The 15,614-nt window shown below is 49.3% G+C and overlaps 1 protein-coding gene across 4 annotated transcripts in view; it reads left to right on the top strand.

The window, feature by feature from the left end:
- The window catches only part of Pitpnc1 (phosphatidylinositol transfer protein cytoplasmic 1), a 203,368-nt gene that overhangs the window by 88,269 nt on the left and 99,485 nt on the right, over positions 1-15,614 (top strand). For all 4 annotated transcript variants that reach the window (XM_048366940.1, XM_048366942.1, XM_048366941.1 and 1 more), the window contains exon 2: positions 14,515-14,663. In XM_048366940.1, coding sequence (XP_048222897.1) covers positions 14,515-14,663 — 149 coding nt within the window. The remainder of the gene's footprint in view (positions 1-14,514; positions 14,664-15,614) is intronic.

Raw genomic sequence — 15,614 nt, 5'->3', positions numbered from 1 at the left:
AATAAAGATGGAGTAGGCCATTTTAGAAGTCACCTCTTAATCCCAGCTACTCAGGAGGCTGAGATCTGAGGATCGCGGTTTGAAGTCAGCCAGGGCAGGAAAGTCCATGAGACCCTTAGAAGCTCCAGTGGACCACCAGAAAACCTCTATGGCTCAATGTGGTGGAGCTCTAGCCTTGAGCAAACGAGCTTAGGGACAGCCCCCAGGCCCCAAGTTTAAGCCCCAGGACCGACAAAACTAAACTGAACAAAGTCACGTTTCCAGCTGACAAAAGGGGCGGTGAGCTGGGTTTAGACTTGAGACTCTCAGCGGGTGCACTTTGAAGAAAGCTGAGATGGCGTTTTCCCCTTTGGCACACATCAGGCCGGTGGGGGTACACCAAGCCATGGGGCACATGGAGATGTTTGTCTCCCCAAACATCTCTGTCCTGCCCCTTGGCCCGCGTGTAGTTGCAAGCTGGAGCTTTGCGTCCCTTTTGCCAGCCTTGGTCCCCCCTCAGCAGGGTCACCCACCCACACGTTTGGGGGGGACTCCTTCACTTTAGCTTCTTGCTTGCGGCTCTCCAGGTCCAGCACGGACGGGTGGCAGGTGGTAGAATCCGTGTGGGAGGGCAACTTTCCAGGACTCACAAGCTCAGGCTCCTGGCTTCTACTTCTGTCTCCCCTAGTGATTTCCCCTGTGACCTCTCTCGTCCCCAGAGCGCCGATGTCCCCCCACCGCTAAAAAAAAAAAACCATTCCCAGCCCCATCCTCACAGGGACAGCTGCCGGCAGCACAGGACGGAGGGCTGCGGGGATCCTTGACTGTGATCTGTCCAGCCAGCCTTACAGACGGTCCTTTCTCTACTTGGCAAGCCATGCCCCACTGGCTCCTGGAGCTGGATCTGCCCAGCTCCGAACCCTAGCGATGCCACTCACTGGCTGTGTGACCTCGGACAAACGACTCCACCTCTCTGTGCCTTCAGTTCCGTACTTGACGAGTCAGGCGGAAAACACCGTCCCGTCCACCCCACAGGCCTGTGGTGTAGGTTGAATGAGTACAGTATGTGTATGTCAGAGGCGGGCCGAGCCGAGGGAAGCCAGGGAGAAAGTAGAGGCTTTGCCTGCGCGCACATCTATTCACAGGGCTGGCTTTTTGCTAGTTACTTCCAGTCCATCCCCAGATGGCCCTCCCCATACCTCCCCCCCCGCCCCTCGGTTCCCAGCCCCTCCCACCCCGGCTTGTGATCTGTGTCTTCGATCTATCTGTGCCGCATCATTAGCACTTCTGGGTATGCCGCCTTCCCATACCCCGCTAATTGCCTGCCGTGTGAAGTATTAGCTTTGGTAATCCTGGCTGGGTAACAAGGAGATGTCCTCCTGTGGCAGGAGGGTCAGGGTGATGCCCCCAAAAGGTAAAAGGTTCCTCCAAAAGTTAAGTGTGGTATTTCTGTGTGACCTACTTCTAGGGCTATACTCAGCACAGTTGAAAGCAAGGATTGCAGTGGACATGCACATACTCAGGTTCACGTAGGAGCATTATTCACGGAAGCCAAAAGGTGGACGCAGCCCAAATGTCTATCAGTAGATCACTGGATAAGCCAACGGTGGTGTATATATAATGAGGAATATTACTCAGCCCCGAAAAGGAATGGAACTGGGAGACCTGCCACAACATGGATGAGTGTTATGACACACATTTTGAAACCTACAGACACCCAGGCTACCCAGTGAAATCAACCAGATACAAAGGGCACAGGTGGAATGAGTCCACAAGTGATAGGTATCTGTGCTAGATACATTCGTGAGACCGGGAGTTGCACTGGGGCTCCTCCATGGGGAGTTTCCAGCCTAGAGTATGGAATGAGCTTGGGGGTTGGAGGGTGTTGAGTGCTGCCCAGTATTGTGAGTGGACTTGAGGCCTTTGAATTGAAGACTAAGGTGGCTAAGATGCCTGGGGATGGAGCTCAGGGCAGCGTTCATTCTTCGCAGGTGTGAAGTCTAGTTTCAACACCCACCACCACCAATAAACAAGTTACAAGGGGGAGGGAGGCAAACTTGAAGAACAGCACCAATGTCTTTTTTTCCTGCCAACTCTTTGCAGCCATGTGAATTAATGGTCTCCCGGGGAGGGCCCATTTGCATCCTGTTTTGGGAATATCCAGAGGATGGAGAGTGCTAGGCACAGTGGCTCATGCCTGTAGTCTTAGCTACTCCAGCAGCCGAGATGTGAGAATTGCGGTTCAGGGTGGCAGGCGATGAGTGAAAGCAAGCGAGCGGGAATCTTAATCTCAGTAAAAGAGGAAGAAAGAAAATCTCAGTTCAAAGCCAGTCTGGGTAGAAAAGTCTGTGAGACTCTTTTGGTCGCCAATTAGCCAGCAAAAAGTCGGGAGTGGAGCTGTGGTTCAAGTGGTGGAGCACCAGCTTTGAGTAAAAAAAGCGAAGCAAGAGTGAAGCCCTGAGTTCAAGCCCCAGTAGCAACACACACAGCAAAAAAAGGAAGGAAAGAGGACCGGGCCCATCACCCTGCTAACGTGGAAAAGGACAGAGTGATAGATTGTCCAGTTTACTCTACTTTGCTGACTTGACCCATGTTGGCTTTGCTCCGCCAGCTCTCAGTTTCGTTTCTTTATTGCTTAGCTGTGGAAAAACCATACTTAGGCTTGAAAGACTAGAACAGTCTACAGCCAGCTTACACATCCTATCCGGTTTTCACTGTGACATCTGTGGAACCTGGGGCCTTTCGTTTCCTCCCAAGAGGGGCGAGGAAAGTTTCTGGGACTTTCTGAAAGCTTTCTGGAACTCTTGGGAACTTTGGGGGACAAAGCTAGCAGAGGCCCCCACATCACTTGTCCAGCCAGCTAACACTTGAGCAAAGGAGGCCTTGAGAATCTCCCCGTCTTGAAAACTCCTGGAACATTAAGGACTGGCTTTGCAGGAGTTGCATGGTAATGCACGGAGGGCGGCTTTTCCAAGCGTGTCCCTTCTGTTCTTACAAAGCCTCAAACACAGAAGCTCACTGCTGTCTTTCCTCAAAGTACATTTCTACTTTTTTTTTTTTTTTTGGTCAGTCACGGGGCTTGAACTCAGGGCCTGGGCACCGTCCCTGAGCTCCTTTTGCTCCAGGCTAGCACTCTACCACTTTGAGCCACAGCTCCACTTCTGGTTTCCAGGTGTTTAATTGGAAATAAGAGTCTCACAGACTTTCCTGCCTGGGTTGGCTTTGAACCATGATCCTCAGATCTCAGCCTCCTGACCAGCTAGGATTATAGGCGTGAACTACCAGTGCCTGGCTAGCACAGCACTCTTAAAACCAAGACCTATAAAGTATGTGGAGCTGTCAAGCTGGCCCAGGGGCGTAGGTTACCCTAGATGGCTGAGGATACTAATTTTGCCGATACCAGGACTTGAACTCAGGGCCTTGTGCTCTTGCTTGGCTTTCTTGCCCATTAAGAATGGCACTCTGCCATTTGGACCAGACCTCCAGGCTAGCTTTTTTTGTGGGTTAAATGTTGAAAATGGAGTCTCGCAGACTCTTCTGCCTGGGATGCCTTTGGCCTATGATCCTCGGGATCTCAGCCTGCTATGTAGCTAGGATGACAGGCGTGAGGCACTGGTACCCAGCCACAATCTGCAGTCTTGAGGCAGCCACTGATAGGTTCAGCACCGGGCTACAGCTATGTGAATGAAGCCGCCCTTTTTCTGGATGCCGCCCTTGGAGCGAGCACCTCTGTTTCTGTTACTTCAGTCCCAAACTTAGGCCGGGCTAAGTGTGAGTGTACACTCCAGGCTATATTAGTTTGTCACAAAAGGGGATTTTTTTTTTGAATTAAATGTCAATAACCCAACTCCTTTTTCAGATCTTTTTTATCAGTGTTTTCATTCCTGTGCCCCTGCCCAGTGACACAGGTATTACGTAAACAACGCTCCTCTGAGCGCTGCTTATAACAGTCTAGGAGGAAAGATAAATATATGATGATGGGCTGATACCCTGAAAGGCGCGCTGCAGGTTTGTATTTTCTTTGTAGGATCGGATATTGGTTTTTGTGGTTTATTGAGCTGGCAGAGTGACATCTGACGAAATGCCGAAGAGCTTTGCACCTTTTTTTTTTTCTTCTTCTTCTTCTTTTTAAACCTCCCTGTCTGCACACTGAATCACAGAGTCTGGAGGCTTAAGGAGTTCTTGAGTCATACCCTTACCTCCGCGGCACCCAGATCAATGGGGCAGGTGGAGGCAACAAGCCACCTGCCGTCTGTCATCCCAGCTACTCAGGGGGCTGAGATCTGAGGATCGTAGTTCGAAGCCAGCCCAAACAGCAGAGTCCAGGAGACTCTTACCTCCAGTTGACCACCAGAACATTGGAAGTAGGACTGTGGGTTGAGTTGTGTTAGAGCACCGGCCTTGAGGATAAACTCTCAAGGGCAATACCCAAGCCCTGAGTTCAAGCCCCCAGGACCAACGCACACACACACAGACACAAACCTGCACAACTCTAGCAGCTGGCCTGTGGCCTTCAGCGCCTAGGGAAGATCTTAGCATGGTGTAATGGCGGGGTGCTTTGAATCCCAGTTGATCTCAGGACCAACAGTGGCCAGTAGGAATACACAAGCTGCGACATTCTCATTTTCCAGTAGCCACCCTGTTTTAAAAAAATGTGAAAAAGAGACAAGTGATGTTAATGTTCAGAACATATTCTCATTAGATCACTGTATTCAAAGTGGCACCATTTTGATATATAATCAGTATAAAAAAGTACTCTTCTCTGTGCGTTGGTGCCTCTCGCCTGTCTGTAATCCCAGCTACTCAGGAGGCTGTGATTTGAGGATTCCGATTCAAAGCCAGCCCAGGCAGGAAAGGTCTTAAGATTCTTACCTCCAGCTAACCACCAGAGACCAGAAATGGAGCTGTGGATCTAAGTGGTAGAGCACTGCCTTGAGCAAAAAAAGCTCAGTGTCCAGCCTGAGTTCAAGTCCCTAGACCGTATCCACCCCCCCCCAAAAAAAGTATTATTGCTTTTGGCATTAAATATTCTACTGTTCAACGAAGGCCTTTAGTCTTACAAAAATTATTATTTGTGGACTCTCTATTCTTTTTTGTTCATTTGTTTGGTAAATCCAGAGTACATTTCACACTTAAAGCAATGTCAACGCACAAGCTAAATTTTCCATGGAGGGATATAATCTGTATTTAGATTTTGTGTTATTTCCGGTTGCATAAAAGTTGATTCATATGCCTGAATACAATCATTGAATCAAGAACCATCAACCCTTAAACTGAAATTAAAATTTGCAGCATTGGGTTTTGAACTCAGGGCCTTGAACTTTCTAGGCAGACCCTTTGCTACTAGAGCCATATGCTGACACTTTTTACTCCGGTTGCTTTTTTTTTTAAGGCAGGGACTCAAGTTTTGGGTTGGTATAGACTATGTTCCTCCCTCCCTGTGCCTCCTACGTAGCTGACCTCGCAGGTACACCTGTGAGATGAGGTCTTGCTAACTTTTTCTTTTTGCCCAGGCTGGCCTTCAAACTCAGTCCTCCCAAATCTTTTGCCTCCTCAAGAACGTCAGATTACAGGCTTGAGCTACTTGGCCCAGCATGCGAGCTCTACTTCAAGTACTCACTAGCTCTACAGAGCGAGTAGTTCTCATTATTAGATAGCTACGAGGCAGAAGGAAAGCTGAAACTGGCTCAAGCTAGCCCACCACTGCTGGACTACATCATCAATATACTTCCCACTCTTGGAGCCACACGCGGTCTCTGTAAACGGTCTCTGTAAACCACTTTACCTCTACTGTTACAGCAGGACAGCTGGCACAGACTAAATGAACATGACTGAGTTCCAATTTTACCAAAGGTCCCGGCTCATAGCTTGCCGGCTGCCAGAGTTGAGCATGGTTCCTGTGCCTTAGCTTGCTTTGGAGTGATGGAAAAGCAACTCCAGCCTCGAGCTTTCAGAGATGAGGTGATTAGCGTCCACCCTCATCCCATCTCCACCCCTGCGTGTCATTACAATTTTGATGCCACTTTGGTGTGCAGGCTTACAGTAGCCCTGATTCCTGTGTGCGGTTTGCAGTGGGTTTCTCGCATGCCCTAGAGCAGTGGTTTGTAGTCCATGTCATGAGCCTGGAAGAAAGGTCTCCTTGCAGCACTAAGGGTCACATGAATAATAGGGGACCCCCACCCCCCAGCCTCCAAGAAGGCCAGTTCACATCACCCTCTGCTTTCCCCTCCTCTCTACACAGCCAGAGACGTCAGGCCGGAGTCCCAGATGGAAAAGCATGTCATTCCCCGTGAAGTCAGATGACGGCTGCGGAGGTCATGTGGCCCCCATCCATTCTGATGAGAGAGGCCCAAGTAGATAGCGTGTGCGATGGTGGGATGGCTGCCATGGGGGCTGGAGCCGGAGCCGTGTCGGGGAGGAAGCCCACTGGGAACCAGTGGTGATTAACGCAAAGTGCCAGCTACGTTATGTTGTGTGGACAAGGGGGTGGGACTCATAGAGGAAGGGAAAGGGGGTGGAGGGCTAGGTTGGGAGGTAGGTGGGTGAGGGTTCAGGGAAGCCGTGGAGCCTTGCAAGTCTGCACCACACCCATGGGACTCATTGCTGTTGTGGGCAGAGTTGACCACAGAGGATTATTGGACCTTAGCTAATCCCTGACCATTGGCCATGAATTTGGGCTTCAAGTCTACTTCTTAAAAGTTTAAGTCTCGGGGGCTGGGAATGTGGCCTAGTGGCCAGAGTGCTTGCTTCATATACATGAAGCCCTGGGTTCAATTCCTCAGCACCACTTATATACAAAAAGGCCAGAAGTGGCACTGTGGCTCAAGTGGTAGAGTGCTAGCCTTGAGCAAAAAGAAGCCAGGGACAGTGCTCAGGCCCTGAGTTCAAGCCCCAAGACTGGCAAAAAAAAAGTCTCACCAGCTGCTGTTGGCTCATACCTGTCATCCTAGCTGCTCAGGAGGCTGAGATGTGAGGATTGTAGTTTGAAGCCAGCCCAGGTAGGAAAGTCAGTGAGACTCTGATCTCCAATGAATCACCGAAAAAGCTCAAAGTGGAGCTGTGGCTCAAGTGGTAGAGTGCCAGCCTTGAGCATAAATAAAAGCTCAGGGATAGCACCTAGATCCGGAGTTCAAGCCCCGCTACCGGCACACATGCAGACACAGACCCACACAATCTCAGGGTTGAACTGTGCTATACCACCTCAGGCCACTCAGCCCTGCGGTTTGTAAATGCAGGAACTAATGACACCACTTGGTTTCTCCAGCAGTGTTGTCTCCTGCCTTGCTTTGCATTCTCCAGTCCTGTGCCCCAGTAGGAAAGCTCTGGAGCCCTGTGATTTTTATTTTATTTTAACTGCAGAGAAGATAATTGTTTGGGGTAGCTGCTCTGATGATAGCTCGCACAGATAGCTCAGCCTGCAGAGTGGAGCTGTCTCTAATCATGATTGCCTCTAATGATCACCCCAAACTCTGGAATTATAACAATAGATGTTACAAAGTTAGGGCATAATTAATTGCTTTCCCAAGCCGTACGGGAACCAAGCTACAGCAACTTTGAGCTTGCAGTCAAGGCTTTTCGTTAATTCGACTTCTTAAATAGAAAAGGTTGGAGGTATAGCTTTCTGGCACTCCTTTTAAAAAAAAAAATCACATGGCCAGCCCTGGTGGCTCACACCTGTAATCCTAGCAGGAGGCTGAGATCTGAGGGGCGAGGTTCAAAGTTCATGAGACTCTTATCTCCAATTAAACCACCAAACAACGGGAAGTGGCACTGTGGCTCAAGTGGTAGAGCGCTAGCCTTGAACTGAAGAGCTCAGAGACAGCGCCCAGGCCTAGAGTTCAGGCCCCACAGACAACAACAGCAACAAAATCATATGGAGGCCCAGATTTGTGGGAGCAGTTCACCCATTCAGAAGGGGTAAGGTCTGGAGGTGGGTGGAGTAGAAAGAGCACTGATTTGAACCATTCACATCCTAGGTCTGCCATCTTTAAGCTACAGAAAGTCTTTGATCTCTCTGTGACTCAGTTTCCTTAGTTGTGCATACCGCCCTGGCTGACACATTGGATTCGAAGTAGACCATACCTAATGGGTGCCTTGAGCTGATGGGCAGCCAGTAAAAGTATGCTGTACCATCATCACCATCATCACCAGTACTGCCACCCCCTTCAACATCCCCGTTGTCTTCATGAGTGCTCAGTTCTCGGATGCTGAGAACCCTCCGAGCCTTGGGAGTTTGTAGCTTTCACTGACTGGGCTTGCAAGTTGCTTTGGTATTTTCCCCTCATTGGGGATAGAACTTTGCAAGAAATGGATATGAACAATGGGGAAAGACGCAGGCCTCTTAAGAACAGAGTCTGCCTGGTGGTCCTGCACCCTCGAATGCTGTCATGTCCTGCCGCTCAGGTTGGGCAGTGTGTGTGTGTGTGTGTGTGTGTGTGCATGTGTGTGCATGTGTGTGCATGTGTGCAAGCCGGGTTCCAGAACCTGAGCGCAGAGGTTGGGGAATGACCCCAGGTACAGCACTTTTGGGGAAGAGGTCACTTGAAGATTGATGATCTGTCCCTTCCCCTCCAGCTGAGAAACGGTATGCTGTTTGTCTGCAAATCACCAATGTGGCTTAAACACAAAGCCAACCAACCACCAGGGGTGCACATCTGTAATCCCAGATACTCTGGAGGCTGAGATCTGGGGATCACGATTCAAAGCCAAGCCTGGTCAGGAAAGTCTGTGAGCCTCTTAGCTCCAATTAAACACCAGAAAACCACAACTGGAGCTGTGGCTCAAGTAGGAGAGTGCTAGCCCTGATTTAAAAAAAAAAAAAAAAAAAAAGAGCTCAGACACAGGGCCTAGGATGAGAAAAATAAAAGCAACACAAGCTGCTTCTTAACGATCAGCTCCAGTGGCCACAAGTGGCAGTGCAGACCTGAGTTTCTTGGGATGGAAGGAAGGGGCAGTCACGGAGCGCTGGGCCGTCTCTGTGTCCACAGTCCCCCCCGCCCCCCAGCTCCATGCTCCCCCGCCTGAGGCTATTTTAGTGAGCTCTGCCTGGCCGTCCACCCTGCCTGGCTCAGTGTGAGCCTCTGAAGAGATAAATGAGGCCTCCGCTGGCCCCAGTGAATCAGCCGCCCCTGCCTGGCCAGGCACAGGGCACTTGAGCTTGGCCCAGCCAGGCTGACTGGCGTCTGGCTGATGGCTTTGCCGTATTACACATTGACCTGGGTCCCATCTATGGTTCATCTGTGAAGAGTTGGAGCTCCTGGCGGCCAGCCTGCTGCTGGACATAGCTCTTCTGCAAAGCCCTCTGATAGCCCTTGACAGGACTTAGGGTTAGAGGTGCCGACTTCTGACACAGTCAGCACCATAAAAGAAAAATGAGATAAGTCATCTTTTTTTTTTTTTTTTTTTTTTTTTTGCTTACAGTGCTAAGGATCAAAGCCAGGGCCTGGTGTGGGCTAGGCAAGCAGTCTACCACTGAGTGCCCCCCCCCCCCGAAATGAGCTACTGAACAGCGATCATGTCAGTGCCATCTAGTACCTTCCTCGTGTGCAACTCCCACCCTGTCGCCAACACAGTCATTAATCTCAGAAGAAACCGTGTGTCAATTGCACATAATTTCTAGAGCTTCCCTGCAAAGCACTAGTAGCCATGGCTTAAGTTTAGAAATTTGTTATCTCACAATCCTTCCTCGCCCCCCAAGGGCTTCTCTCGGTAGCCAAGGCTGGCCTTGAACTTTTTTTTTTTTTAATTAATTGAACATAAATTTTTTGACAGGTGTTGTGCAAAGAGGGTGCAGTTACATAGTAGGGCAGTGTGTACATTTCTTGTGATATCTTACCACCTGTTTTTCTATCCCTTGTCTAGGTCAGGTAGACATATATACAATACACAATGTATCAAGAACATATACAGTATTCACAGACTTGGTCTCTACTGTCTCTCCGTCTCCCTTTGTGAACAGTCATATATCAGGGAGATCATGCCCCTTTGTTTTCTGTGTTCTAGGCTTGTCTCACTCAACATTATTTGTTCGAGTTCTGACCATTTCCCTGCGAATAACAATATTTCACCATTCCTAATCTCTATGTAGTATTCCATTGTGTATAGGTACCATATTTTTTGGATCCATTCGTCTGTGGAGGGGCATCTGGGTTGTTTCCATATTTTGGCTATTGTGAATTGTGCCGCGATAAACATGGAAGTACAAATGTCTTTTTGATATCTTGGGTTTTGCTGTTTAGGATAGATGCCTAGGAGTGGTATGGCTGGGTCATAGGGTAGGTCTATATTGAGCTTTTTGAGAAACCTCCATACTGTTCTCCAAAGTGGTTGTACTAATTTGCACTCCCACCAACAATGGAGAAGGGTTCCTCTTTCCCCACATCCCCTCCAGCATTTGTTGTTCCCTGAGTTCAGAGTATAGGCCATTCTAACTGGGGTGAGGTGGTATCTCAGGGTTGTTTTTATTTGCATTTCCTTTACTAGCAGGGATGTTGAGCATTTCCTCATGTGTTTCTTTGCCATTTTTATATCTTCTCTTGTGAAGTGTCTCTTTAGCTCTTTTGCCCATTTCCTAATAGGTTTATTGGGCTTGGAGGGGCTTAGTTTTTTGAGTTCTCTGTAGATGACCGATATCAGGCCTTTGTCTGTTGCTGTGCTGGTAAATATCCTTTCCCATATCGTTGGCTGTCTTTCTATTTTGGTGGCTATGACCTTAGCTGTGCAGAAACTTTTTAATTTGTAGTAGTCCCATTTGTTGAGTCTTTCCCCTATTTGTTGTGCCCCTGGGACTCTATTCAGGAAGTTCCTTCCTGTGCCTATAAGTTCTAGTGTCTTTCCTACTCTGTCCTTCAGTAGTTTCAAGGATTCAGGTCTGATGTTGAGGTCCTTGATCCATTTTGAGTTGATCTTGGTGCATGGTGATAGGCTTGGGTCTACTTTGAGTTTTCTGCATATGGCTGCCCAGTTCTCCCAGCACCAGTAGTTGAAGAGGCTATGTTTATTCCATTGTATGTCTTTAGCTCCTTTGTCAAATATCAGTTGGCTGTAAGAGTGCGGTTTTATTTCTGGGTCTTCAATTCTAATCCACTGGTCTTCCGATCTGTTTTTATACCAATTCCAGGCTGTTTTTGTTATGATGGCCTTGTAGTAGAGCTTGAAGTCTGGTATTGTGATACCTCCTGCACTATTTTTTTTGCCTAGAATTGCTTTGGCTATTCTAGGTTTTTTGCTGTTCCATATGAATTTATGGATTGGTTTCTCTATTTCAGTGAAGAATGTGGCTGGGATTTTGATAGGTATTGCATTGAATTTGTATAACAATTTGGGCAATATGGCCATTTTCACTATATTGATTCTGCCTACCCATGAGCATGGGAGGTCTTTCCATCTCCTTGTGTCTTCTTTGATTTCCCTTATTAGATTTTTGTAGTTTTCATTGAATAGGTCCGTCACGTCCTTGGTTAAGTTGATCCCTGGGTACTTTATTCTTTTTTTGGCTACTGTAAATAGAATTGTTTCCATAATTTCCTTTTCTGTTTGTCTATTGCTGGTGTACAGAAAAGCTGCTGATTTTTGTGGGTTGATTTTGTATCCTGCTACTTTGCCGAATTGGTTTATTAGGTGTAGGAGTTTGGGTACTGAGTTTTTTGGGTCCTTCAGATATAAGATCATGTCGTCTGCGAATAGGGATAACTTGATTTCTTCCTTGCTGATGTGGATCCCTTTGATGTCCTCCTCTTGCCTTATTGCTATGGCTAGGGATTCCAGAACTATGTTGAACAGAAGTGGGGAGAGTGGGCATCCTTGTCTTGTTCCTGAGTTTAGGGGGAATGATTTAAGTTTCTCTCCATTTAATATGATATTAGCAGTTGGTCTGTTGTATATGGCTTTTATTGTTTTGAGGAATGTTCCATCTATTCCTGTTCTCTCCAAAGCTTTTAATAGGTATGGATGTTGTATTTTGTCAAAGGCTTTTTGGGCATCGACTGAGATAACAATGTAATTCTTAATTTTAGATCTGTTTATGTGGTGAATTACATTGATTGATTTACGGATGTTGAACCATCCTTGTGACTGAGGGATGAAGCCTACTTGGTCATGATGTATGATTTTCTTGATCAGTTTCTGGATCCTGTTAGCTAATATTTTATTGAGGAGCTTTGCGTCTGTGTTCATTAGTGATATTGGTCTGTAGTTCTCTTTTTTTGTTGGGTCTTTGCCTGGTTTGGGAATGAGTATGATATTAGCTTCGTAGAATGAGTTTGGGATTTCTCCCTCCGTTTCTATTTCGCGGAAGAGTTTGAGGAGTATTGGAATTAGCTCCTCACTAAAGGTTTTGTAGAATTCGTTGGTGAATCCATCTGGGCCTGGGCTTTTCTTAGTAGGGAGGTTCTTGATTACCTCCTGTATCTCACCGTAAGTTATTGGTTTATTTAGTTGATTTATTTCTTCTTGGTTCAGTTTGTGGCCCTGAACTCTTGATCCCTCTCCCTCAGCACCCTGAACCCTGAATGCCGAGATGACAGGCGTCTGCTACTGCGCTCAGCTAGAGTTGGTTTTTTCTGAAGACTAAGGGGAAGTCCATTCCAGGTTTCTGTCCTTGGCCATTTTCTCTTCACACCCCTTTCCTCTGTGCCCGTCTGCACCTTATGCCCACATTTCTCTCTCTCTTTTTTTTCTTTTTGGTAAGGACACATATCACATTCCTCCAGGGTGCATCCTAACGGCCTCATTTTCCCTTGCTCACCTCCAGAAAGGCCCTTTTTCCAAATTTGTCACATTCTGAGGCACGGAGCAAGACTTCCCCCCCATAGAAACTCGGAGAACATGTATCAGCCCATAGCACGCATTAAGCAATTTCACTGCGAGCCCTTCATCCCTTTTGGTGGCTGAATAATATGCCACTGTCTGCACTTGTTTAGCGTTTGAACAACTAATAGGGCACCTGCCCGCTGAGTGGCCAGACACCACCCAGTCTCAAGACTTGTGCAAGGTGGACGGTTGGTCTCACACGTCCAGCTCGCAACTTGTTCTTACTGTTGCCCTCCTGGCAAGAGCTCCCTGTTCACGAGCAAAAGCAAAAGCCATCCTGGACGAGGGAGAAACCGGCTCAAGCTTCTCCTCCCTGGAGTGGGTTTGATCTCCCAGCTGTGTCTCTCCTCTCTCCCTCGGCACTCCCTCCTCCAAGTGTGCAGACACACTCCTATTCTGGAGAGGGGCGTGGCCAGCACCGGAAGCCCCGCCCTTTGAGAAGACCCAGCCTGCAGCAGTAGCCTCTGCTGCGGTTGCCATGGTTACTGGGCCTGGTCCCCCTAGGCTGGCCACAGCCACCCGCTTCCTGGCAACCCATTACCTGGCTCAGCATGGAAGAGCCTTCCCTGGACCCAAGTCGTCCTCTAAGCTTTGAAACCCCCCACTGCCCACTGGAATGTTTCTCCTGCCCCCCTAAAGTTAAAATGTATTTCTTCCTCTTGGGCGTGTGTGTTCAGGGGACCTGCGTCCCTGCTGGCCAGGGCTCTTTGGGGGACACCGGGCATGTCATCTGCTTGCTGCAGACTCGGGCTCCTCCTTGGCCCCTCAGCTGCAGTGCCATCATGGCTGTGTTGGAAAGGCTGCAGCAAGAACATGCCGTCCTGCGTGCCTGAGACCTTGAGTGGACTTTTCCCTTGTGCCTCTCTCTTCCTCTCTCACCACCCCCCCTTACCAAATGAATTTCTCCGCTGTGAAAGCTCTTTGGGACTTCCTACTGAACGTGGACATTCCTGCTGGGTCCTGGGTGGAATTCTGCACAAGTGATCATGGAGCGGGGTGCTGGTGGCTCACGCCTGTAATCCTCGCTGCCAGGAGGCTGAGATCTGAGGATCGGGATTTGAACCCCGCCAGGGCAGAAAACTACTTTAAAAAAAAACAAACAAAACAATGAGAGATGGAGCTGTGGCTGAGGTAGTGTAGCAGTAGCCTTGAGCAAAAAAGCTCAGGGACCAGGGCTCAGGCCCTGAGTTCAAGCCCCAGGACAGGAAGTGCTCCTCGCTCACTTTGGGGGAGGACAGTGGTCTCTGGGACTCTGGCTGGGAGGTTTCACCTACCATCGTGGAACTGGATGAGGAGTCAGAGGCCTGGTCGCCAGTCTGGCACAGGTTTCTGGAGCTCAGGCTCTCCTTGGAGCTTTTGAAAGCTTCTAGGAGCTTCTGATGACCAGCCACCTGGGAGATGTGCTCTTCTAAGAGACAGAGGCCCCCCCCCCCCCGGGAGTCCCTTTGGGGAGGGGACATGCAGTCCTCCATGACTGACAAGGATACTAATTAGGTAAAGAGCCGGGACAGAAGTAACCGAGCCAATGCTGTTCTGACATCGAGCTAACTAGCCCTGCCGCTTCATAGAACCCTATCAGGGCTGACTGGAGAGTCACCTCCTGCGGGCCCCTTCTGCACAGTCCCATGGGGCCCAGGGTTCTGGGGGGGGTTACTTGGCAGGGAGGGGGGAATAATCAGAGGCCAGCAAGGCTGACCTGCGTCTCTGTGTCTGTGTGCTTTGCAGTACAAGATCGGACAGCTGTACATGATCAGCAAGCACAGCCACGAGCAGAGCGACCGGGGAGAGGGCGTGGAGGTCGTCCAGAATGAGCCCTTCGAGGACCCTCACCACGGCAACGGCCAGTTCACTGAGAAGCGGGTGTATCTCAACAGGTGAGTCATGGCTGCCAGGGACACACCCTAGGGTCCCTTGTTCCTGATGCAACCCCTGGGTGAGGTACAGCCCTGGGTGTGGCTACATCCACCCTCTGCAGCTGCAGTCACGATGACTCCTCACGACTCCTGCAATCACCCCCTCCTCCTCCATTCTGCAGAACAGACCCAACTCCCTCTTTCCTTAGGCGACTCTGCCCTTCACCTGCCCCGCCCCTTCATGACAGGATCAGGTCCGATATTCACTGTGAGCCATCATAGCGCATCATCGGGGCTAAGCAATGGAATGTTCTGTTAGCTGTGGCAGGGTGGGGCTGCAGGTGGCTGTGTGTCCTTGAGTCTTGATCAAATAGGGCATTTGTAGTAGAATGGTTCTCGAGTGTCTGAAAAGGGAACTGGAGAAAGGCACCGGCACTTAGGACTAGATCGATGTGTGGTACCCTTTCTCCATTGAACCCCCCCTCCCATCTTTCCAAGGTCAAAGGTTGTCCTCTTTTTGGAAGCTTCTTTTTTCCCCCCTCTAATGATATAATTGATGACTAGGACTGGTCTGATGCTCTCGCCATCCTTCCCCTCTGATTGAGCCCATCTTCTGTCCTCACTCTTTCCTGGGTTAGCATAGTTGCAACAGGTAACCTCTGCAGTAACCACCTACCCGGGGCCTCTCCGATTGGCCCACTGTGAGCAGAGTGTCCCCGGCGACTGTCCATCTGTCCTCGATGCCGTGGCCATTTCTGAGAGGAGCCATCTTTGGGTTTCACCCAAAGACTTCTTTGGGTTTCACAAGGCGCCACTCTTCTGCAGGCTGATCTAGAACATTCAGTCCTGACCAGAGTCTTTGGAACCTGTCACCAGGGTAGACGTAAGTCTTCCAGTCCCTCTAGCCTGGGCTGCAGAACCTGAGCTGCTCTTTGCTCAAGGCTAGTGGTCTACCAGTTGAGCCACAGCGCC

This window comes from Perognathus longimembris, chromosome 17 (genome assembly GCF_023159225.1).
Source record: "Perognathus longimembris pacificus isolate PPM17 chromosome 17, ASM2315922v1, whole genome shotgun sequence".
NCBI classification, from domain to species: domain Eukaryota; kingdom Metazoa; phylum Chordata; class Mammalia; order Rodentia; family Heteromyidae; genus Perognathus; species Perognathus longimembris.
This window is presented reverse-complemented; position numbering and strand designations above follow the sequence as displayed.